Source organism: Macaca fascicularis, chromosome 7 (genome assembly GCF_037993035.2).
Source record: "Macaca fascicularis isolate 582-1 chromosome 7, T2T-MFA8v1.1".
Lineage (NCBI taxonomy): Eukaryota > Metazoa > Chordata > Mammalia > Primates > Cercopithecidae > Macaca > Macaca fascicularis.
This window is the reverse complement of record NC_088381.1, coordinates 122,236,325-122,261,654: the sequence shown is the minus strand read 5'-3', so window position 1 is coordinate 122,261,654 and position 25,330 is coordinate 122,236,325. Positions and strand designations below refer to the sequence as shown.

At 40.4% G+C, this 25,330-nt stretch overlaps 1 protein-coding gene across 3 annotated transcripts; it reads right to left on the bottom strand.

Moving 5' to 3' along the window:
* Nucleotides 1-966: 966 nt before the first annotated feature.
* On the bottom strand, nt 967-24,127 carry CDKN3 (cyclin dependent kinase inhibitor 3). 3 transcript variants are annotated; one of them, XM_005561289.3, is made up of 8 exons: nt 24,027-24,127; nt 21,157-21,239; nt 19,632-19,687; nt 12,431-12,475; nt 9,479-9,701; nt 5,228-5,259; nt 3,207-3,310; nt 967-1,195 (listed from the first exon to the last, which is right to left on the bottom strand). In XM_005561289.3, exons 1-8 carry the CDS (start codon nt 24,033-24,035, stop codon nt 1,109-1,111), a joined length of 639 nt encoding a protein of 212 aa, XP_005561346.1. In that variant the 5' UTR covers nt 24,036-24,127; the 3' UTR covers nt 967-1,108. The 3 variants fall into 3 exon arrangements, with proteins under 3 accessions (XP_005561346.1, XP_045252372.1, XP_073853521.1); XM_045396437.1 differs by having other exon boundaries at nt 3,207-3,307; XM_073997420.1 differs by lacking the exon at nt 967-1,195 and adding an exon at nt 2,892-2,963.
* Nucleotides 24,128-25,330: the final 1,203 nt, after the last annotated feature.

Genomic DNA, 25,330 nt, shown 5'->3' with positions numbered 1-25,330 from the left:
GCTGGTCTCAAACCCCTGACCTCAAGCGATTCGCTCACCTCGGTCTCCCAAAGTGCTGGGATTACAGGCGTGAGCCACCACGCCCAGCCGGTCATTGAATAATTATTTAAAAATGAAATTTTGATGTGGTGAAACTTTGTCTTTTGTGGAAGTGCCTATGAGTCTGCAACCTGGTGGTCATTGCCAAATGGCCATGGGTTCACGCTTCTAATTACCAGTAGCCAAGAGAGCCATGTGACTACTGTAAGCCCTACTGAAACCACTGACTGACTGTTCAAACAGGTGTGTCTGTTTGACACATTGTGTGTGACCCTTGTCTACAGCCCAAATGACTGTTTTGGGTAACTCAAAGTTGAATTTAAAGATGAAAAAAGCTGTTTCATAGTATAGGGGGAAGTGAAGGAGTGAGAGAGTTGGAAATGGTTAATCTGTAGCTAAGTTCTCTATGAAATAAATGTGAAAGGATTAATCTCACTTATATAGTTCCTAGGGTGGAAAAAAAGTGGAGCGGCCGTTTGAACCAGTGAATTCCTCATCTCTGAAAATGTTCCCGCAGATAGTGAATAAACAAACACTCTTGGGGCTGATCCCGTACTGGGAGGGGCGACTGGAAGACTCACAGGATCCTTTTCAATGCTGTAGGTCTATGAAGTAAAAAGCAGAAGTTTTGGGAGGAATAGAGAGGGAGGGGGACATTATTTAAAAGTAAGTTTGGGCACTCATACCAATTTTCTTACTTATTACTTTGTCATATGCTACCCAGTGGTTACAAACAGTAAAATGAAGTAAAAATGAAGTACTAAGTATTAAAAATAGGCAGTCAAATATTTTTCCATATGTACGTTTTCAGCATTACCTCCAGGTAAAGTATACCAGAACAACCAGTTCATTTCTAAAAGGAAAATTGCGTACCAATTTTCCTATCCCAATTTTCCTGTTCCTATAAGAAATGAAAGACACAATGAGTTTTGTCAATAAAACTTTAGGAATATCTGCACATGTACATTTACATTCAAGTTGATAACACTAGTGGTTTCATTTCAATGCAAATGATGCTAGAGAACTCTGACATTTCAGACACGGTCATATAAATGCTATTTGAAATTCTTTATCTTGATACAGATCTTGATTGTGAATCTCTTGATGATAGATGTGCAGCTAATTTGTCCCGAAACTCATGAAGATAATTGTATTGCTGAAAAAAGTAAAGATACATTGGAATACACTGTGGAAAACTAGTTATCAGTGTGGGCACAATACTAGCAGGTATCAGGAATAAAAAATACTTGCTAAGCACAATTCTATATCTTTTTGGGTAAGGAAGCATTTGTATCGTGGGGAAGTTTTATCTTTTAATAAAGCCATATACTAGTATGAAAAACTATTGTTCTACAAGTCTCTAAAAATCAGAAGGTGAAATGAAATGTAGATGGATGTAAGTCTAAAATCCTTTCTCTCTTTACTTACATGACCAAATAAGATTTTAAAAATACATAATGACATTATTTTTGCTAACGTTTTCCCCCCCTGGTAAGTAAGGGCAGAGCACTTTCTATAGCAAGTGACTGGTATATGTAAGAAAACCCATTTCTTAATTTATAGAAGCCCTAGTCTTCTGCTTTTTGTGATGACATAATCCACTAGGAATAATTTTCATAGACAATATTTTTTAAAAACAAACTATCACTAATCTTAGCAGATAAGCAAAATAAAAGCCTTAAATAATTTATTTGGGGTTTTAATAGCTTCCCAGAAGATATTCTTACTCTGCCAATCATCTCATTTCATACCCTTATTGAGAAGAGGAAACTGCATTGCTAACACCAGCAAGCCTGTTTGCCACAGAATGCTGAGGTGATAAACTGACAGTCTGTAGTAATGTGGGCTTAATTATCAGCAATGTTAAAGAGGTGAAACATATGGATATTCATATATACATCTGGCCATGGCCATGTATTTTGTTTTCAAGAGAAGGGAGATGAACTTTTTGGATTTGAAGCATCATTTGATTTTTTTTTTTTTTTTTTTTTGAGAAAGGGTCTTGCTTTGTCACCCAGTCTGGAGTGTAGTGGTGTGATCTCGGCTCACTGCAACCTCTGCCTCCCCGGTTCAAGCGATTCTTGTGCCTCAGGCTCCCAAGTAGCTGAGACTACAGGCACACACAACCACCCCTGGCTAATTTTTGTATTTTTCCTAGGGACAAGGTTTTGTTATGTTGGCCAGGCTGGTCTCGAACTCCTGGCCTTAAATGATCCACCCAGCTCAGCCTCCCAAAGTTCTAGGATACAGGCATGAGCCACCGCCCCTGGCCGTATCATTTGGTTTTAACATAAGGGGAGTTCTCTGTTTCAGACCTGTACAGTGGAGTGGATCTTGTATAGATTGTCCCGTTAATGACCTTATTTAAGCCCTAAGAATCAGGTTCCTTGGTGCATTTATCAGTAATTATGATAATTCACTGTTAATGACACTGGATTAGAACTCTAACCCTGGGAAGATGGGCTGTCAAGTCTAGGGAGCTGCCTAACGGCCAGGATTCTTTGGTGCCCACTCCTCTGATGAGTGGATTCTAATGCTGAGAGGGCACGCTTCCAAAAGGAAGGCACATTAGCTTTACAGAATGTAAGTGAAATCTGCAGAATCTTTTCAGTAACATGATTAATACAATATCCTTGGCATTGCTAGTGCAGTGTTTTGAAGTGTTAGGGGAATGTACATGTGGAAGATGTCCCCAGTTATCCACCGCAAAGTATAATTAGCACTGCTTTCCATTTTTTGTATTATAGTCATTTAGCTATCTTTATTAAATGTTTTGGTGATATAATAGGATCTTCCATAGATTTTTTTGGCCGAGAATCTACCCAAGAACCTACCAAGTTTACATTAATAATAACCATCTCATTGTTCTAGGTGAAAGGATCCATTCCCAAAACTGACTGTAAAAACTGAGCAGTAGGTAGATCCTGGAAAAGTAAACCAAGAAGTTCAAATTTCCATTATCTTGTTTGAAATACTGTGTGCTTTTTTAGACTACCTGGATTAAATTTACATGTAAATTTTTAAAAACTAAAAGCATAAGCAAGTGGAGTGGCATTTGAATAATGAGTGCTTTGGATTTTCATTTCACTGCCTTTTGGTTACATAAGAATCTGTATGTGTAACAGTGACCCCAACCACAACCAAGCAAGCACCGCCCACCTCCTCACCTTGATGGTCTGTATTGCCCCGGATCCTCTTAGGTCTCGCAGGCTGTCTATGGCTTGCTCTGGTGATATTGTGTCAGACAGGTATAGTAGGAGACAAGCAGCTACTAATGGAACATGACAGAAAAATAATATGTTGCTAAATAATTAGTGACAAGGTAGAGCATTTTATATTTAATAAGACTTCTATTGATACAGAAGACTGGTATAATTGTTCCAAATGAATTAAAAGACTGAGACTTTTAGTGTGTGTTTTTGACAGTTAAATTATGATCTTAAATGACCATATGGTTGAATTAAAGTTTAACACTGGCTTCATTCTTTCATCCATTTAAAGTGTTCATCCATTCAGTGATTTTAGTATATTCACAGACATGTGCAACCATCACCACAGTCAATTTTAAAGCATTTCATCACCTCAGAAAGAAGTGTACCCTTTTGCTATCATCCTCTATTCCCCATCAACCCCTGCCCTAGGCAACCACTAGTCTGCTTTGTAGATCTGCCCCTATTCTGAGCAATCACATAAATGGAAACATACAATATTTTTTTGTGCGTGTCTGACTTCTCTTAGCATAATGTGTTCAGGGTTCATACATATTGTAGCTTATGTCTGTATTTAATTCCTTTTTATGATCAAATAATATTCCATTGTATGGATATGCCACATTGTTTTTATCCATTTGTCAACTGATGGACATTTTAGGCTGTTTCCATTTTTTGGCTATTATGATTAATGCTGCTATAAACATTTGTATACAAGTTTGTGAGTATATACTTTGGAGTGAAATTGCTGGGTCATATGTTAATGTTTACCTGTTTGAGGAACTACTGCCAGACTATTTTCCAAAGGAGCTGGACCATTTTACATTCCCACCAACAGCGTATGAGGGTTCGAATTTCTCTACATTCTTGCCAAGACTTGCTATTTTTCATGTTTTTTATAATACCCTTCCTAATGGGTGTCAAGTATCCACTGTAGTTCTGATTTGCATTTCCTGATGATTAATGATGCTGAGCATCTTTTCATGTGCTTATTGACTATATGTGTGTCTTGCCTGAAAAAAGGTTTATTTGGATACTTTGCCCATTTTTCAATTATGTTGTTTGTTTATTATTGTTATTTTTTTTTTTTTTTGAGAGACAGAGGATCTCACTTTGTCGTCTAGGCTGGAGTGCAGTGGCGTAAACTTGGTTCACTGGTGCCTTGACCTCCTGGGCCCAAGCAGTCCTCCAGCCTCAGCCCCACAGGAGCTGGGACTACAGGCATGCACCACTATGCCTGGCTAGTTTTTGTATTTCTTGTAGAGATGGGGTTTCACCATGTTGCCCATGCTGTTCTCAAACTCCTGAACTCAGGTGATCTGTCTGCCTTGGCCTCCCAAAGTGCAGAGATTACAGGCATAAGCCACGACGCCCGGCCTATCTTTTTATTACTGAGTTGTAAGAGTTCTTTTTATATTCTGGATATAAATCCCTTATTAAATATATAGATTGCAAATATATTTTTCCCATTCTATGGGTTGTCTTGTCATTTTGATAGTATTTTTTGAAACACAAAAGCTTTCAATTTTAATGTCATCCAACACTAAAAAAAAAATAACTACTCCAGTGTGGCATTTCATGAACTCTTTTTGTTTTTCCTAGTACATTAAAAAATTTTTTAAAATTAACATATAGTAACTTCAGTATTTGTAAATAGTTACCCATGGAAACTATTTGGAAGTTACTGTATTATAACACCTACACAGGAAGAACATCAAAAAATGTTAAAAAATAAGAATGCAGGTGTTAAGACTTGTAAATGATGTTTTGCCAGAATCCTCCAGAACAATGCTGAAACTACCTCCCACTCCCAGCCAAGCTTTCCAGGGAACACCATGGTTAGGGCCGTCAGTCATCCTTTGAGTCTTAGCAAACTTACATTGTGGTTGGTTCCATTTTAATACAAAATGAGCATATGGTCTGGAAAGAGAAGTTTGTCTATTTGGAGGTTAAAAAAATAATAGAAATATATTTCTTACCAAGACAAGATCTCCCAAGTCCTCCATAGCAGCTGAAAGGGAAATACAGTTTTGAAGTTTGTACATTTCATTCCATCCCTAGTTACAACTAAAGACTTGCTCTTTCTGCCTTCTATTTACAACTCTAATGCCTAGCACAGTGTCTTGCACAGGAAGATTAATAAATATTTTTGATGTAATCAACTGAGAGCAAGGTGTGCTTCTTTCTTTATTGGGAGGAATTCTGAATACCTCTAAACATCAAGATAGGCAGAGTCTTTTTATTGACCTCTTTAGGCTCCAAGATCCACATCTGAGAAATGGAGAATGTTACCAATAGATAGAAATCAGACGTTTTACCAACTGTCATTTTGATTATTCCTCTGTCTAAACAAAACCTGAGTGGTTACCGGACAAATGCCATGTAGATAATAACTGTTCATGTATCTAAAGGAGTTCAGAGGTAGGGTATCACTGAAGTCTGGAGCATGGGCTCTGGGGCACCGCTGCCTAGGCTTGAGTCCTGGCTCTGCCACTTACTACATGTGTAAAGCTAAGCAAGTTATTTAATCTCTCTGGGACTCAGCCTTTTCACCTGTAAAATGATGATAGCAATAGTATGTACATCGGAGTGAGGATTAAATGAGGCTCACAAATGAGTGAGCATTTGCCAAGGACTTAGAACACAGCTTTGCGCAGAGTAAGAAGTAAATGAACGTTAGCTGCTGTTATCTAGCACTGTGAAGAAATTAGCAGTTTTGTATAACTAGATTTTCCAGAAAAATGGAGATTAACCCTCAGTAGCAAGACTATTCATTTAAATCATTTTCAAAGATCCTAAAAAATGTATTACATGCTTCCTAATGTACTTAGAGGGTATACTGAACCTAAATTAGTGTGGATGACTTATCATTAAGGACATCAATTACTGTATTGTATTGTATTGTATTGTATTGTATTGTATTGTATTGTATTGTAGGTAAAGCTGTAGATAAATATCTTGCTTTAGGATGTGAAATAGAGGACCAAATAGGTACTGACCCCTAGCCTTAGTCATGAACTTGCTTTCTACAAAGTGTTCCAGACATAGGCCTGTTTCAGAGATCTGGATCTACCATATAAAGGTAGAGGCTGGGCATAATGGCTCAGGCCTATAATCCCAGCACTTTGGGAGGCCAAGGTGGGAGGACTGCTTGAGTCCAGTAGTTCAAGACCAGCTTTGGCAACAAAGCGAGACCCTGTCTCTATTAAAAAAAAAAAAAAAAAAAAAAAAAAGGGCTGGCATGGTGGCACACACCTGTAGTCCTAGCTACTCGGGAGCCTGAGGTGGGAGGATCGCTTGAGCCTGGGAGTTCAAGGCTACAGTGAGCTATGACAGTGCCACTGCACTCCAGCCTGAGTGACAGAGAGAGACAACTGTCTTATTAAAAAAAAAAAAATTGAGATAGAACACTTCAGTGTCTTTTTGCAAGATTAATACTATTTTATACCTTTTGCTATTTTCATCTTTTTTCTTCTATTTGATGAACTCCTACTTATCTTTTAAAACCTCAAATTTCATTTCCTAAAATGCCTTTGTGCTCCTACAGAAAGGATCATTCTCCTGTGTGCCGCCTCTTGTCTTACTGCACTTCAGTGGTAGTGTTGTCAGTTACAGGTTCCTCGAAGGTGGGGACTGTGCCTCCTTTGGTAGTCTCAGCGTGTGGTACGTGGTAGGTGTTACTGGTTGAATTATGTCCCCCTAAAAGACATGCTGAAGTCCTTATCCTGTACCTATGAGTGGGACTTTATTCAGAATTAGAATCTTTGCAGGTATATTCAAATTAAGATAAATTAGAGTGGGCCCTCATCCTAGATGACTAGTGTCCCTACAAGAGGACAACACCATGCAAAGACAGACACACAAGGATTCATGTGACAACAGAGGCAAACTGGAGGGATTCGGCTGCAAGCCAAGGCCTGCCACGGATTGACAGCCACCACCAGAAGCTAGGAAGAGGCATGGAAGGACTCTCAGTCTCAGGGGGCATGGCTCTGCTCTCATCTTAATTTTGGACTTACATCCTCTAGAAATGGGAACAAAGAAATTTCTGTTGTTTTCAGCTACCCGGTTTGTGGTACTTTGTTACAATAGCCCCAGGAAACTACAAAAATACAGTAGGAAAGCAGTGTTGTTCACCGATTTATAAAGGGCTGCAAATGTCCAGGCAGAACCAGTGAGATGGCACTGGTAGACAACAGGACAGTGAAAAAGGTTTACCAGACCCTGTTCCTGAAGGATAAGCGCTATAGCTGTCTAGAAGTGTGGGTCCTCAAAGATGGTAGAATGGAGAGGAAATAAACTAGTCACTGTGGGACACCTTTGAAAGCTCTAGGATGATGAAAAATTCCAGTTGTCAGATGCTTTATTTTATGGGAGACTGAAACATTGAGCATATGCAAAGTCACCCATCTACTGTCTATCCTGTTTGTAGTCTGCACAAACATCAGAGCATTTGGGTTGCCAGAACCAGCTAGAGTAGAATTTGTTAAGCTTCACTTCGCTAAACAGAGCTAGTTTGATTTCTGGAAACTTTTCAGTAAAGGCAGCTTTCAAAAATTTATTTGAAAAAAAAAAAATCTCAAAATGGTTTGAAAAATAGGGCCATATATTGGAAAATATTTTTCCCCAGCTACATTTAACTATCTAATGCTATTTTACGTATATGTATCAGCACCTTTCACATCAACAACTGGATCTATTTGAAATTTAGCTTTTATAATTAGTACTAGATAAGTGACTATGCTTTTCCATAGAGGAAGATGGGAAACAATAGGATGTAGAATGGCTTCTAGTTCTTTACTGCATATTCTGCAAACTGTATTTCTCTATATGTCAGAGTTCAGTTTGGCCACAAACAGGTGTGTGTCTCCAAAGACCCTCATACTAGTTGGTTTGCCTTCAGAACTGGCGCTGTTGGCACGAGGCCCCTGGGCTACAGGTTTAAGGGGAGACGTTAGCTGTGCTTGTCCTATCACTAGGTGCCCTGAGAACCTCATGGCTATTTGATGTAATTTCTATACTTCTAGCTCAAAGCAATGCCCTTAAGGACCTTAGGGCTTTTGAGGTTGTAAACTATTTAATACCCTACCTTATTCCAGAAAAGATTAAGCAGGTTATTAGACTATGAAACGTACATTATGCATAGCAAAGGCCAGTTTCCTCCCCATGGCTGGCTCTCTGTTGCTTTGTGTGTTTCACTTCTGGCAGAGCATTTCTTATTTATTACCCACATCGCCCCTTTGAATCTTTGCCATGCTAGTATCTACTGCCCACTGCCACTCTCTCTGGCCTTCCTCCAAGCTGCTTTTCTTTCTTCCTCATTTTGTCCCCTTTCCTTAACCTATTTTATTTTGTTTTAAACTTTCACACCAGTGGCTTGTGTTTTTATAGCCACTGACACACAATGAGAGGCCGTCTTTCAATCTGTTAGCAGAGTCATATCATCAAATGTAATTTTCAAGTCATATTTTTAGGATTGCTTGTTGCTTACAGATAACTTTTTTGGTAGCTAATTTTGAAAAAATCGACTTTATTCTTTTTTTTTTTTTTTTTTTAGATGGGTTCTCCCTGTCACCCAGGCTGGAGTGCAGTACTGTCATCTTGGCTCACTGCAACCTCTGTCTCCCAGGCTCAAGCAGTGCCCCCACCTCAGCCTCCTGAGTAGCTGGGACTACAGGCACGTACCACCATGCCTGGCATGTTCTTTTGTATATTTTTTGCAGAGATGGGGTTTTGCCATGTTGCCCAGGCTGGTCTCGAACTCCTGAGCTCAAGTGATCCACCACAACAGCCTCCCAAAATGCCGGGATTACAGGCGCGAGCCACTGCAGCTGGCCAAAAAGTTGATTTTCTTGCTGTGGAAAGCAACTAAGCAATTGAAAAGCTAGTAAGTGAGGTGGTGATGGTGAGGAGGGGAAAGGAGGGTCCCAAAATTGCCACTAAAGGTCTAAGACTAAAGGAAAGAAATAAAAACAAAGCTTGTAACCTTGTTCTAATAATTTCTAAATCTACTCATTTATTGTCCCTACTCTTGAAAAGTAATAACAGCACATATTTGACTACTTACCCTGTACCAGACATTGTGCCAGTGCTTTTCTAGTGCATTATTACCTTTTAATCCTTACAACGAACTAGGAAGTAGGTAATAACTGAATAGGGCTACCATGATTCCAGAAATCATTTTGACTGTGACATTTCTCCCGTAGTATATGGAGAAAAGGAGAACGTACTGTATTAAGGTTTTCCGGTAATTTTTAAGGCAGATTGTAAGCTCTTCCATTATTTCACAGCAGCTGGCTATGTCAGGAGTCCCTCCATCTGCGATTGGATGATGATGGGTGATAATTCCACATTGCTGGTAGAGATCCAGAAGGTTTGGGACTCTATATTTTGACAGTTCCCCTCTGGTGCAGAAAACAAATATGTCTTGTATACCACAGCTCTTTAGTTCTTCTGCCAATAGACCAGGATACACAGACACACACACATAGAAAACACCGCACATTTAAATACCATCAAGAGGGAGAATATGAAGTTAAGTTTCTTAAGCCAAACTAATACCAAATGACAATCTATAAATCTGAAGTGCCTATTGATATGTCTGAATCAAAAGATGACTAGAATTAAACCTCATTTTACAAGTCAAAATGCCTTTTACTGAATTGCAAAATAAGTCAATTGCTGTTCTTGCAAAAAAATTTTTTTTTGCAATAAATACTGCTTTAAAATAACTCTTTTTTTCTTTTTTGTTTTTTTGAGACAGAGTCTCGCTCTGTCACCAGGCTAGAGTGCAATGGCACGATCTTGGATCACTGCAACCTCTGCCTCCCAGGTTCAAGTGATTCTCCTGCCTCAGCCTCCCAAGTAGCTGGGATTACAGGCATGTGGCACCACATCTGGCTAATTTTGTATTTTTAGTAGAGATGAGGTTTCACCATGTTAGTCAGGCTGGTCTTGAACTCCTGACCTCAGGTGATCCGCCCACCGCAGCCTCCCAAAGTGCTGGGATTACAAGCATGAGCCACCACGCCCGGCATAAAATAACTCTTAAAACACTTAAAATTGAGTAGCAAAAATGGTTGATTTTGTGAGAAAAAGAAAAAAAGTGCTATCAATTAAGGAAATCTATGTTCAATTAAGGAATGATAGATCTATGTTCAATTAAGGAATGATAGTACTTTTTTTCTTTTTCTCACAAAATCAACCATGTCTGTTATTTAATCACTTAGCTGTTTGCTTGACTCTGAGTATTGTATATAAAATCTCCAGCATGGCCATGGTGTCAGAGTGCTAGTATTCTCCCTCGTATCTGCACTGGAACACATCCTTGAGTATTTAATTTTATAGACTAGGTCGCCAGAAAATAAAACATTACCTGTATTAAACTTATGTGACCTAGCTCTTTTCATTATAATGATATGAACACTATAGGCATTCTATACACTGGGACTTCTTTATGGCAATATTAACTAAAGAGGATTTGGTTTAAAATAAGTAACTCTGGCTGATCTAAGTGCCCCCAACTCCAGCCCTCTCCCTGCCCCTTAAATCCAAGGACATTTAGCTATTTAAGTACAAAGCACCTTCTCATGAACTAATCCCTGAGATGTATAGTACTGTACATCTATTTGCCTCTTGTACACATTTGGTAATTTTTATTATCCAGTGATTTTCCAGCTTTCTGAGAAAGGTCTAGGAAGGTATCTCAGGAACTGCTGCGGGGAGATTCTAGGTCTCCAATCAAACAAATTGACCTGTTTTATGTACTGGGTTCCATTTAAGATTTCATTGCAGCAAAAAAAAAGTTTTTAGAAAAAAAATTGGAAACTGGTTTTATAGAAAATGCTAAATGAATATGACATTCCAAAATGTACAAGACAGACTTTGAACCAATGATTTAAATTACATATATTTTGCTTATGACCTAAATGTTCTCCAAATGGAAATTTCCTAGCATGGCTGGGTGTGTCTAAAGCAGAAAATTTTTATAAATGCTATAAGGGTCAACTATCTATTAGTGTCTTTAAGTCTTTTTTTGGTAGGTAAGGAATACTTTTTTTTTTTTTTTTTTTTTTTTTTGAGGCAGGGTCTTGCTCTGCCACCAGGTTGGAGTGCAGTAATGTAATCTCAGACCAGTGCACTCCAGCCTGGGTGACAGAGCAAGACCTTGTCATCTTGGCACCATCTCAGCTCATTGCGCCTTTGACATCCCAGGCTCAAGTGATCCTCCCACCTCGGCCTCCCAAGTTGCTGGGACTACAGGCACGTGCCATTATGCCCAGTTAATTTTTGTATTTTTTGCATAGACAGGGTTTTGCCTTGTTGCCCAGGCTGTCCTCGAACTCCTGAGTTCAAGCGATCTACCTGCCTCAGCCTACCAAAGTGCTGGGATTACAGGTGTGGAACCAATGCACCTGGCCAGGAATAAATTTTTAAAAGTACATTAGCAAACTGATGTTCCAGAATAACCAGGAAAAGGTTTTAAGATTTAAAAAATCTATACTGGTCAGAATCAAGCAATATATACATTTTAATTTGCCATACTATAAGGACATTGGTAGGACTAGCAGGTTTGAGACATTCCAGGCCAATCAGAATAAAATCTTTTGAAAATTCACATTTGTTAGTATCATGCAGTATGTAAATTCCAAATTGGGGAAGATTATGAGGATTATTAGACTGTGGCTATAATGGTATGAACATCTTTGATCATGCAACAACCAGTTCCCATTCTGTCTTTTCCATCTAGATGCTGGCTCTCAAAATTTTCCATACAGGATTCACAATTTCACTGCTAACTTGGAGTTCCCAGCTCATGCTTAATTTCTACTACCACAGTCAAGTCTGCAAGGAACAGTAAAGACCTGGGAAGAGCAATATGTCAGTTTTCTATTTACATACTTTTTTTCCTGCCAACTTCTACATTCTAACCTCAAATGTAGTTTATATGTATAATACAACTACAACAATCAGTGAAAAGCAACTCCATGGTTAGGTAAATGATGGTCTTCACAAATACCTCTTTACATATCAGAATAAGTCTATAGTTTGAAACTTCACAAAATACTGAAAATTTATTGTTGTATTAAAAATAAACTATGATTTGTTCTTTTTGAGAGAGAGATTTTCAGTGCTATTTATTTAAAAAACCCATTAGTGTGGTTGTGTGATATTATACCTACCTGTATCTTTTTGGACATTTCTTCTAACATCTTTAAATTTACAACCTATAAGTAATAATAAAGCAAGTAAAAAAGTCAGTTTTTGGTCATATGTAACAGGTATGTTTAAATACTTATATAGCTACTTTATAAAGTCATTTCACAAAATCATTTATATGTTTCAATTATATTTTGAATATGAATTTCAATTTCTGATATTTCTAGGAATATAATCAAAGGGATTCATCCTAATCAAGGATTCTGTATTCTATGTTTCTTCTGTAACAAGTACCTGGTTGTAGTCCTCAGCCTTATTTGTACCCCAGGCTATAAGCTTTATTAAGATTGGCAAAGCACAACTGTGGGGCTATGACTACAGATCTGGAAGGGGTGAAAGGTAGATCTGTGTTCCTTTAACTATAGTCCACCATGAGGGCTTCGCAAAGTGTGTTCCCCAGTGCTGACGGTCTGTGAAATTTACTTATTACCCAGTACAGAGAATGATATGTTGGTTGACCAAATACTTGTTCTAAGTATATTGTTGGTACAGATATGGTGAAAAGGGAACACTTTTACACTGCTGGTGGGAATGTAAATTAGTACAACCATTATGGAAAACAGTGTGGAGATGCCTTAAAGAACTAAAAGTAGATCTACCATTTGACCAACAATCCTACTAGTAGGTATATACCCAGAGGAAAAGAAGTCATTATATGAAAAAGATACCTGCACACACATGTTTATAGCAACATAATTTGCAATTGCAAACATGTAAAACTAGCGCAAATGCCCATCAATCAATGAATGGATAAAGAAAATATGGGATTCCTGGGCAAGATGGCTGAATAGGAACAGCTCTGGTCTGCAGCTCCCAGTGAGACCAATGCAGAAAGAAGATGGGTGATTTCTGCATTTCCAACTGAGTGGTACCTGGAATGCCAGCGATACAGAACCATTCACTCCCCTGGAAAGAGGGCTGAAGCCAGGGACCCGAGTGGTCTTGCTCAGTGGATCCCATCCCCAACGGAGCCCAACAAGCTAAGATCCACTGGCTTGAAATTCTCGCTGCCAGCACAGCAGTCTGAAGTCAACCTGGGATGCTCAAGCTTGGTGGGGAGAGGGGTGTCCACCATTATTGAGGCTTGAGTAGGTGGTTTTCCCCTCACAGTGTAAACAAAGCCAGCTGGAAGTTCGAACTGGGTGCAGAACCCACCACAGTGCAGAAAAGCTGCTGTAGCCAGACTGCCTCTCTAGATTCCTCCACTCTGGGCAGGGCATCTCTGAAAGAAAGGCAGCAGCCCCAGTCAGGAGCTTATAGATAAACTCCCATCTCCCTAGGAGAGAGCAGTTGGGGAAAGGGATGGCTGTGGACACAGCTTCAGCAGACTTAAACATTCCTGCCTTGCTGGCTCCAAAGAGAGCAACAGATCTCCCAGCACAGTGCTCAAGCTTTGTTAAGGGACAGACTGCCTCCTCAAGTGGGCCCCTGAACCCTGTGCCTCCTAACGGGGAGACACCTCCCAGCAGGGGTCGACAGACACCTCGTACAGGAGAGCTCCAGCTGGCATCTGGCAGGTGCCCCTCTGGGATGAAACTTCCAGAGGAAGGAGCAGGCAGCAATCTTTGCTGTTCTGCAGCCTCCGCTGGTGATACCCACGCAAACAGGGTCTAGAGTGGATCTCCAGCAAATTCCAGCAGACCTGCAGCAGAGGGGCCTGACTATTACAAGGAAAACTAACAAACAGAAAGCAATAGCATCAATATCAACAAAAAGGACACCCACACAGAAACCCCATCCAAAAGTCACCAACGTCAAAGACCAAAGTTAGATAAATCCACAAAGATGAGGAAAAACCAGTGCAAAAAGGCTGAAAATTCCAAAAACCAGAACGCCTCTTCTCCTCCAAAGGATCACAACTCCTCGCCAGCAAGGGAACAAAACTGGACAGAGAATGAGTTTGACGAATTGACAGAAGTAGGCTTCAGAAGGTGGGTAATAACAAACTCCTCCAAGCTAAAGGAGCATATTCTAAACCAATGCAAGGAAGTTAAGAACCGTGATAAAAGGTTAGAGGAACTGCTAACTAGAATAACCAGTTTAGAGAAGAACATAAACGACCTGATGGAGCTGAAAAACACAGCATGAGAACTTCGTGACGCATACACAAGCATCAATAGCAGAATCGATCAAGTGGAAGAAAGGATATCAAATACTGGAGATCAACTTAATGAAATAAAGTGTGAAGACAAGATTAGAGAGAAAGGAATTAAAAGGAATGAACAAGGCCTCCAAAAATATGGGACTATGTGAAACAACCAAACCTATGTTTGATTGGTGTACCTGAAAGTGACGGGGAGAATGGAACCAAGTTGGAAAACACACTTCAGGATATTATCCAGGAGAGCTTCCCCAACCTAGAAAGACAGGCTGACATTCAAATTCAGGAAATATAGAGAACACCACAAAGATACTCCACGAGAAGAGCAACCCCAATGCACATAATCATCGGATTCACCAAGGTTGAAATGAAGGAAAAAATGTTAAGGGCAGCCAGAGAGAAAGATCTGGTTACCCACAAAGGGAAGCCCATCGGACTAACAGCGGCTCTCTCTGTAGAAACCCTACAAACCAGAATAGAGGGGGGGCCAATATTCAACATTCTTAAAGAAAATAATTTTCAACCCAGAAACTTAGTCAAACTAAGTTTCCTAAGTGAAGGAGAAATAAAATCCTTTACAGACAAGCAAATGCTGATGGATTTTGTCTCCACCAGGCCTGTCTTACAAGAACTCCTGAAGGAAGCACTAAACCTGGAAAGCAACAACTGGTATGAGCCACTGCAAAAACATACCAAATTGTAAAGACCATCGACGCTATGAAGAAACTGCATCAACTAATGGGCAAAATAACCAGCTAGCACCATAATGACAGGATCAAATTCACACATAACAATATTGACCTTAAATGTAAATGGGCTAAATGCCCCAATTAAAAGACACAGATTGACAAACTGGATAAAGAGTCAAGACCCATTGGTGTGCTATATTCAGGAGACCCATCTCACATGCAAACACATAGGCTCAAAATAAAGGGATGGAGAAATATTTACCAAACAATGGAAAGCAAAAAAAAGCAAGGATTGCAATCCTAGTCTCTGATAAAACAGACTTTAAACCAACAAAGATAAAAAAAGACAAAGAAGGGGATTATGTAATGGTAAAGGGATCAATGCAAAAAAGAGCTAACTATCCTAAATACATACACACCCAATATAAGAGCACCTAGATTCATAAAGCAAGTTCTTAGAGACCTACAAAGAGACTTAGACTCCCACACAATAATAGTGGGAGACTTTAACACCCCACTGTCAATATTAGGCAGATCAATGAGACAGAAAATTAGCAACCATATCCAGGACTTGAACTCAGCCCTGGACCAAGCAGAACTAATTAACATCTACAGAATTCTCCACTCCAAATCATCAGAATATACATTCTTCTCAGCACCACATCGCACTTATTCTAAAATTGACCACATAATTGGAAGTAAAACTCTACTCAGCAAATGCAAAAGAACAGAAATCATAACAAACTGTCCCTCAGACCACAGTGAAATCAAATTAGAATTCAGGATTAAGAAACTCACTCAAAATCGCACAACTACATGGAAACTAAACAACCTGTTCCTGAATGACTACTGGGTAAATTAAGGCAGAAAAAAAAGAAGTTATTTGAAACCAATGAGAACAGAGACACAATGTACTAGAATCTCTGGGCCACAGCTAAAGCAGTGTTTAGAGGGAAATTTATAGCACTAAATGCCCACATGAGAAAGCAGGAAAGATCTAAAATCAACACCCTAACATCACAATTGAAAGAACTAGAGAAGAAAGAGCAAACAAATTCAAAAGCTAGCAGAAGACAAGAAATAACTAAGATCAGGCTGGGCGTGGTGGATCACGTCTGTAATCCCAGCATCTTGGAAGGCCAAGGTGGGTGGATCACAAGGTCAGGAGATCGAGACCATCCTGGCTAACACGGTGAAACCTCGTCTCTACTAAAAATACAAAAAAATTAGCCAGTGTGGTGGTGGGTGCCTGTAGTCCCAGCTTCTAGGGAGGCTGAAGCAGGAGAATGGCATAAACCCGGGAGGCGGAGCTTGCAGTGAGCCGAGATCGTGCCATTGCACTCCAGCCTGGGCGACAGAGCAAGACTCTGCCTCAAGAAAAAAAAAAAAAAAAAAAAAAAAAGAAAGGAAATAACTAAGATCAGAGCAGAACTGAAGGAGATAGAGACATAAAAAACCCTTCAAAAAAATCAATGAGTCCAGGAGCTGGTTTTTTTGAAAAGATTAACAAAATAGATAGACCACTAACCAGACTAATAAAGAAGAAAAGAGAGAAGAATCAAATAGACACAATAAAAAATGATAAAGGGGATATCACCACTGATCCCACAGAAATACAAACTACCATCAGAGAATACTATAACCACCTCTATGCAAAAAAAAACTAGAAATCCAGAAGAAATGGATAAATTCCTGGACACATACACCCTCCCAAGACTAAACCAGGAAGAAGTCGAATCCGTGAATAGACCAATAACAAGTTCTGAAATTGAGGCAGTAATTAATAGCCTACCAACCAAGAAAAGCCCAGGACCAGACAGATTCACAGCTGAATTCTACCAGAGGTACAAAGAGGAGCTGGTACCATTCCTTCTGAAACTATTCCAAACAATAGAAAAAGAGGGAATCCTCCCCAACTCATTTTATGAGGCCAGCCATCATCCTGATACCAAAGCCTGGCAGAGACACAACAAAAAGGAAAATTTCAGGTCAATATCCTTGATGAACATTGATGCGAAAATCCTCAATAAAATACTGGAAAACCGAAGCCAGCAGCACATTAAAAAGCTTATCCACCACGATCAAGTCGACTTCATCCCTGGGATACAAGGTTGGTTCAACATAATGCAAATCATTAAATGTAATCCATCATATAAACAGAACCAGTGACAAAACCCACATGATTATCTCAGTAGATCCAGAAAAGGCCTTTGATAAAATTCAACACCTCTTCTTGCTAAAAACACTCAATAAACTAGGTATTGATGGAACATATCTGAAAATAATAACAGCTATTTATGACAAACCCACAGCCAATATCATACTGAATGGGCAAAAGCTGGAAGCATTCCCTTTGAAAATGGGCACAAGACAAGAATGCCCTCTCTCACCACTCCTATTCAACATAGTATTGGAAGTTCTTGCCAGGGTAATCAGGCAAGAGAAAAAAATAAAGAGTATTCAAATAGGAAGAGAGGAAATCAAATTGTCTCTTTTTACAGATGACATGATTGTGTATTTAGGAAACCCCACTGTCTCAGCCCAATATCCCCTTAAGCTGATAAGCAACTTCAGCAAAGTTTCAGGATACAAAATCAATGTGCAAAAATCACAAGCATTCCTATACACCAATAACAGACAAACAGAGAGCCAAATCATGAGTGAACTCCCATTCACAATTGCTACAAAGAGAATAAAACACCTAGGAGTACAACTTACCAGGTATGTGAAGGACTTCTTTAAGGAGAGCTACAAACCATTGCTCAAGGAAATGACAGAGGACACAAACAAATGGAAAAACATTCCATGCTCATGGATAGGAAGAATCAATATTGTGAAAATGGCCATACTGCCCAAAGTAATTTATAGATTCAGTGCTATCCCCATCAAGCTACCATTGACTTTCTTCACAGAATTAGAAAAAACTACTTTAAATTTCATATGAAACAAAAAGAGAGCCCATATAGTCAAGACGATCCTAAGCAAAAAGAACAAAGCTGGAGGCATCACGCTACCTGACTTCAAACTATACTACAAGGTTATAGTAACAAATGCAGCATGGTATACATACCAAAACAGATATATAGACCAATGAAACAGAGGCCTCAGAAATAACACCATACATCTACAACCATCTGATCTTTGACAAACCTAACAAAAACAAGCAATTACGAAAGGATTCCCTATTTAATAAATGGTGTTGGGAAAACTGGCTAGCCATATGTAGGAAACTGAAACTGGACCCCTTCCTTACACCTTATACACAAATTAACTTAGGATGGATTAAAGACTTACACCTAAGACCTAAAACTGTAAAAACCGTAGAAGAAAAGCTAGGCAATACCATTCAGCACATAGGCATGGGCAAAGACTTCATGGCTAAAACACCAAAAGCAATTGCAACAAAAGCCAAAATTGACAAATGGGATTTAATTAAACAAAAGAGCTTCTGCACAGCAAAAGAAACTATCATCAGAGTGAATAGGCAACCTACAGAATGGGAGAAAATTTTTGCCATCTATCCATCTGACAAAGGTCTAATATCCAGAATCTACAAGGAACTTAAACAAATTTACAAGAAAAAAACAAACACCCCCATCAAAAAGTGGGGTTGTAAAGTATAATAAAAAAAGAAAATGTGAGATACACACCCACCCACCATAGAATACTACTCAGTCATGAAAAGGAACAAAATGGCATTCACAGCAACCTGGGTGGAACTGGAGACTATTATTCTTTTTTTATTTTGATACAGAGTCTTGCTCTATTGCCAGGCTGGAGTGCAGTGGTGCGATCTTGGCTCACTGCAACCTCTGCCTCCTGGATTCAAGCAATTCTCTTGCCTCAGCCTCCCGAGTAGCTGGGACTACAGGCACGCATCACCATGCCCAGCTAATTTTTGTATTTTTAGTAGAGACAGGATTTCACCATGGTTTCCAGGATGGTCTTGATCTTCTGACCTCATGATCTGGCACCTTGGCCTCCCAAAGTGCTGGGATTATGGGTGTGAGTGACTGCACCCAGCCACTGGAGACTATTATTCTAAGTGAAGTAACTCAGGAATGGAAAACCAAACATCACATGTTCTCGCTCATAAGTGGGAGGTAAACTTTGAGGACACAAAGGCATAAGAATGATACATTGGACTTTGGGGGCTGGGGGGGAACAGGTGGGAGGGGGATGAAGGATAAAAGACTACGCATTGGGTACACTATACACTGCTCTGGTGATGGGTGCACCAAAATTTCAGAAATCGCCACTAAAGAACTTATTCATGTAACCAAACACCACCTGTTCCCCCAAAAGCTACTGCAATAAAAAATAAATTAAAAAATACATATGTAGAGAGAGGAAGCCCATTATTGTGTTACCCACCTGGAAGAGCACATAAACCGAGAAACTGAGAACAATTCACTCGTGACAAAGATAGCCTGAAAAGTAGAAAAATTTATCACGTTTAGTTAAGTTTTTTAAAAAGTTATAAATGGAAATTCAGTTTAATCAATATGGGTGCTTGCACCAAATAAGGGTGTGTTAAAGTTTTACAGTAGTCACAAAATAAGAATTCATAGTTAAATATCAATATGTTGGTCACACACAAAAAATAGAAAGACAAAGTTTTAAAACAGGGACTTATTTGTTGGTTATTATTTAAGTATTAAAAATGACAAATGGCTCATGCCTATGATCCCAGCACTTAGAGAGGCCAAGGCAGGCAGGCTGTTTGAGCCTAGGAGTTTGAGACCAGCCTGGGCAACATGGTGAAATCCTGTCTCTACAAAAACAATAAAACAAAAAGCCAAGTTAATTTAAATTTACCTTAAAGATAATAATGTCTAGATTGCCAAAAGGTAGTATATGGTGTACTTATGTTATCCTGTGGTATATTACCTGAGATAATTTGTATTAGTGATTTAGGAAAATAAATTGGAAAATGACTGACAATTTTCTCCCCAGCATTTATTCTACGTTACTATTAAAAAATTTTTTTTTGTAGAACTTCCTTAACAGATATGATTTCATATGATGAAAACCACAGGTTTTTGGTTAAAAAGAAATAACATCAAGAAATCACATTCCCAGTCTGCAGCACTCAGGGACAGAGGCTCACCTTGTCTGCATGTCAGAAGATGATTTAACGGAAAACAGGAGGCATCATCTAAATACCACCTGACTTTGAAAATTCGATGAATTTTTGGGTTTAAATGGGAGTTTTAAGTAAAAATGGAAGGTTTAATGCTATTTGATGGTAGGACAAAAGACCTTTAGGACTGTCTTTCTCTTCTGACAGTAGGGATGGTGCTTTCTTAAGGAGAGAGACTATTATATTTGCGGTGATGAGAGAAAGTATTTGATTGCTCATTGTAGAGAATCTGGTATAACCATAAGTCACTTGCCAAGATTAAACGGCTGATTTTATGTAGAAACTTTTTGTTATTGCATTGATGTGGCTTTTATCTTAAACAGTCTGTTGATAGATGCATTACTGTGACATTACTTCTAAGTATTACCTAGGATTTGATTTAATGAGAAATGATTAAATATCTCAACTCATATTTGGTATATTATTCTTTTGTCATAAAAGAATAAGTAGATTTTGGTACTAAATGGGAGATTATTTCAATCCTACCTCTATTTCTTACTTACTTGCTTCTACTAAGGTTTTCTCAACATATAAAGAAGGGCCAAAAAAAAGGGTCTTTTTCTATATTATAGACAGTAAATGAATCATGGAGTTAGAAGATCCATTAACAATTAGAATTATATAATCAGAGGGGGATAAACCCTTAATGTTTTCAATATGTGAACTACATTCTACTAAGATTATGATGTAACTAAATTTACATTTATGATGTAGATTGTGACTTTAGCTCATCATTGATCAGAAATGCTAACATACCATGATATCTGAATTGGAGTCTGTTCATCTTCAATAGGCTCTTCGTCTGATGAGTCAAACTCACTTGTTTGTATTGAACTAGGCTTCAAAAGAAATGTTATGTTAAATAACTGTAAAGAATTTTTCTGTAGTTTTAGGATAGTTAGTCCTTGTCTAAACACACACTGAATTCATATTTGCAATGTATTCAGTCATCAATCCAGAATATCACCGAGATCAGCAATATTAGTAATAAATGACTGCTATTTACCTTTCTGTTAATAATTACAGCACTGCATAGTGGAAAGAGAGTTGGACTGGGAACCAAGACATCTGGCTTCTGATCTTGGTTCTGCCACTTACTGTATACTCTCTGACAAGCTACTTCAGTTGATTCTGGATCTCAGTTTTCCTCAACTATAAAGTGAGGAGATTTATTCATTCACAAATATTTCTTGACCACCTTCATTTGCCAAGCACTGGAGATGCAAAAGATCTATAAGATAGATAGCCTGCCTTCAGTATGGCTGGAGAGATAGATGTGTGCATAGATTACAGAAGAAAGGTATTATGTAAGTGCTGAAATGGAAGCAGAACTATATATTGTGGAGCAGAGAAGAGAGTGACTGACCATGTAGGGAGCTGGAGAAGGATTCACAGAGGAAATGCTTTAGCTGGGTTTTGAAGGAAGAGCAGGTTTTTAAGAAGATAGGAAAGGGAGCGTGCGGTGGCTCATGCCTGTAAATCTCAGCACTCTGGGAGGAGAAGGCGGGCGGATCACCTGAGGTCAGGAGTTTGAGACCAGCCTGGCTAACATGGCAAAACCTGGCTCTACCAAAAATATAAAAATTAACTGGGCGTGGTGGCACATGCTTATAATCCCAGCTACTCAGGAGGCTGAGGCAGGAGAATCGCTTGAACCCAGGAGGCAGCGGTTGCAGTGAGCCAGGAACACACCACTGCACTCTAGCCTGGGCAACAGGGCATGACTCTGTCAAAAAAAAAAAAAAAAAAAAAAAAGGAAAGAAGGTAAGCCAAGGCCCTTGTATTGAGGAACTGTGATATCAAAATAGAGATGGAGTAGAGGAGATGAAGAAGTAGTTTTGCCCATCCCTTTTCTCAAAAAACAATCCCCACATCGCCTAGTAGTTTGGTGGGGGTGGTGTAGGTGAAATAACCTGCCAGTTTTATGAATCACTAGAGAGATTGAGACAGACTTTGTATGCTGATCTAAGCAGCTGGAACTTAATCCTGCAGCATTTTGACATGGAAGACTTCTACACTCCCTGCTGAAATTTTAAAGAATCAAAAGAAAAAGAAAAAGAAAAACAAAACAGAACAGAACAAAACCCATACCCTTTTCTCACTCCCTAGTTGAAACCAATTGAAAGATAAGGAAATGGAGCTTTATTATTGTATATCAAATGGAGTATGCAGCTTAAAGCTGTTGCCACATGCGCCTGCCCCTTGTTCAACCCAGAATTAGACAAATGTATCCACCCAGTCACAGGTGGCCATGGACAGTCTAGGGCTCCTGTGTGCCAGAGAGTGGACCAGAAAGCACCTTCTGCAGGCAGGCAGGTAGCTCCCAAGAGAGAAGGAAAGAAAAAGTTGAGATACTGGTGTTCGGTTCCTTCCAAACTCAGGGATCAGATAACTCAATAGGGACAGGTGGAGAAATAGGCCAGGAGTGAAGGACAGCTGATGTCCCTCCACATGGCAACATAGGGCTTAGCAAGTGTAACCACCTAATGCCCTTTCTAGCTCTGAAGCTGTATTTTACAACGGTCTTGGTACTGAAGATCACAGGACGGCCAATTTAGGCTATGTATTTTATTTTTTTCTTTCTTTTTCTTGAGACAGCGTTTTGCTCTGTTGCCCAGGCTGGAGGGCACTGGCGTGATATTAGCTCACTGCAACCTCTGCCTCTTGGGTTCAAGCTATTCGCGTGGCTCAGCCTCCTGAGTAGCTGGGACTACAGGCGTGCACTAACACGCTCAGCTAATTTTTGTATTTTTAGTAGAGAATGGGTTTCACCGTGTTGGCCAGGCTGGTCTCCAACTCCTGGCCTCAAGTGATCCGCCCGCCTTGGCCTCCCAAAGTGTTGGGATTAGAGGCGCGAGCCACCACCCAGCCCTAGGCTATGCATTTCTATTGCTTTGGCTCCATCTTAAGTATTATAATACACTGCACCCAAAGGAAAGGCTTCCAGTAGGTTGTCAACCCCGGCAGTAGGAAATATGGGTTAGGTGGGGGATCTTCAGCGTCTTGCCTGCATCTGCTTTTTCTTTAAAGCAGCTTTAATGATTCATATTTCAAATTTGTGGGGCCCATTCACCAGGTTTATTCATCCTAACAGAGCTGGACGTTTCTGCTTCCCCAGGCCCGGTGATTCTGAACGTCACGGGAAAAGGGCAGCATTGCCAAGTGGCCCTGGGGCATGGTGACAGCGGTGGTGTCGCCCACAAGCCGCGGCGTGGCATTCGTACTCATGGTTTCCCCAGTGGGCGCAGGGCAGCGGCCGGACGCCCTTCGGGGTTGGGGTATCGCGCCCACTCATCGCTGACACTCAAGTTCCTCGACTCGGTTTCCTCGGTACAACGAGGCTCGGCCTTCGTTGGCTGGGAGGCTTATGAGACCCCGCAGGGGACAGGCGACAGCCCACAGCAGGTGCACAGCGAATGTCCGTCTTTCCTTCGTCGGCCACCGACCCTGCTCCTTCGTCTCTAGTGCCCGTGCGTGGCAAAGTCACCTCCCCGACCCACAGGACGGTTATGGCGCAAGTCGCAGTGCTACCAGGCTACGGCTGCCCTCCGGACCAGGATCGGGTCCCCGGGACCGCTTGCGTCCCTGCCGCCTCGCTCCTCCAAGCCCCAGCACGTCCGACTCACCGGCTTCATCGCTGGCCGCCCCAAGTCGAGACCAGTGCCGCCTCTCTCTGCAGCGCCGGCGACTCACCGGTGTCCGGGCCGAGCCCGCGCCCCCTCCGCTTAGCTCACTGGTTCGTCCTCCTGTGAGGTGGGCGCGGCGTCTTCCAGCAACCAATCAGATCCGCTCCTAGCTTCTTACTCCTCCTTCGGATGTCCGAAGGCTCGGCCTCTAATCGCTGATTGGTTCCTAGAAGACCTTTGAAAGACGCGCGGGAGGCGGGCCCTGTGGGACGTTGATTGGCTGGGAGGGCGCCCTCCTCCCGCCAGTTGGGAGAGTGCAGAGGGCGGAGGCGGGGCGGAAGAGTCAGAAGGCGGCCCTAGAACTTGCGGGACGCTGGAAAACTTTGCTTTCTGGTGGCTGGAAGTCAGCGTGGTCCATAGGTTTGAGAGGTGTTTTTTGTTGTTTGTTTGTTTGTGGTGGAGTTCGCTTTTGTAGTCCAGGTTGGAGTGCAATGGCGCCATCTCGGCTCACCGCAACCTCCACCTCCCGGGTTCAAGCGAGTCTCCTGGCTCACCCTCCCGAGTAGCTGGGATTACAGGCATGCATGTGCCACCAAGCCTGGCTAAATTTTGTATTTTTCGTAGAGATGGGGTTTCTCCATGTTGGTCAGGCTGGTCTCGAACTCGGGTTGGGAGTTTTTGTGTTTATGACGGAGGTCTTACTATGTTGCCCAGGCTGGCCTTGAACTCCTGGCCTCAAGGAATCCTCCCGCCTTAGCCTCCCTTGTAGCGGCTACGGTAGGCAGTTTTTGTTTCTTTAAGTTGTAATTTTTTTATTTTTTAAGGGCTCAGGAAAGCACTGTATTGGATTGTCACATGAAAAGCATATCACATAGAGTTTGTAATTATATCTAGACATGCAAATACTAGGGAAAAAACTAAAAATCTGGAGTATAAACACATTTTATATGATTGAAGTTTTATTTTCTTTATCATTCCAGAAACTAGACAAGTTACAGTGTAGATCAATCTTCCTGTCCCCCAAATATGAATTAAATTATATTGTGTGAAAGGGAGATTATAAAATGCCAGGTAAGATAGGTCTAAGGGCCAGTGTTTCTACATAATTAGCTGTAATCTTTTAAAAATGTATTTGAGTATTTCTCCCCCTTCTCCAGTCCCCCTTTAGCCATGGGAAAGGAAGTCGTCTGGAGCAGATCTGAGAAAAATATGCAGAAATTTCAGCCCTGATTCATGTTGTGAAAACCAATGGGTATAGAACTATTAGAAGGAATTCCTTAGTAAAGAAGGTATCATAGTTTGAC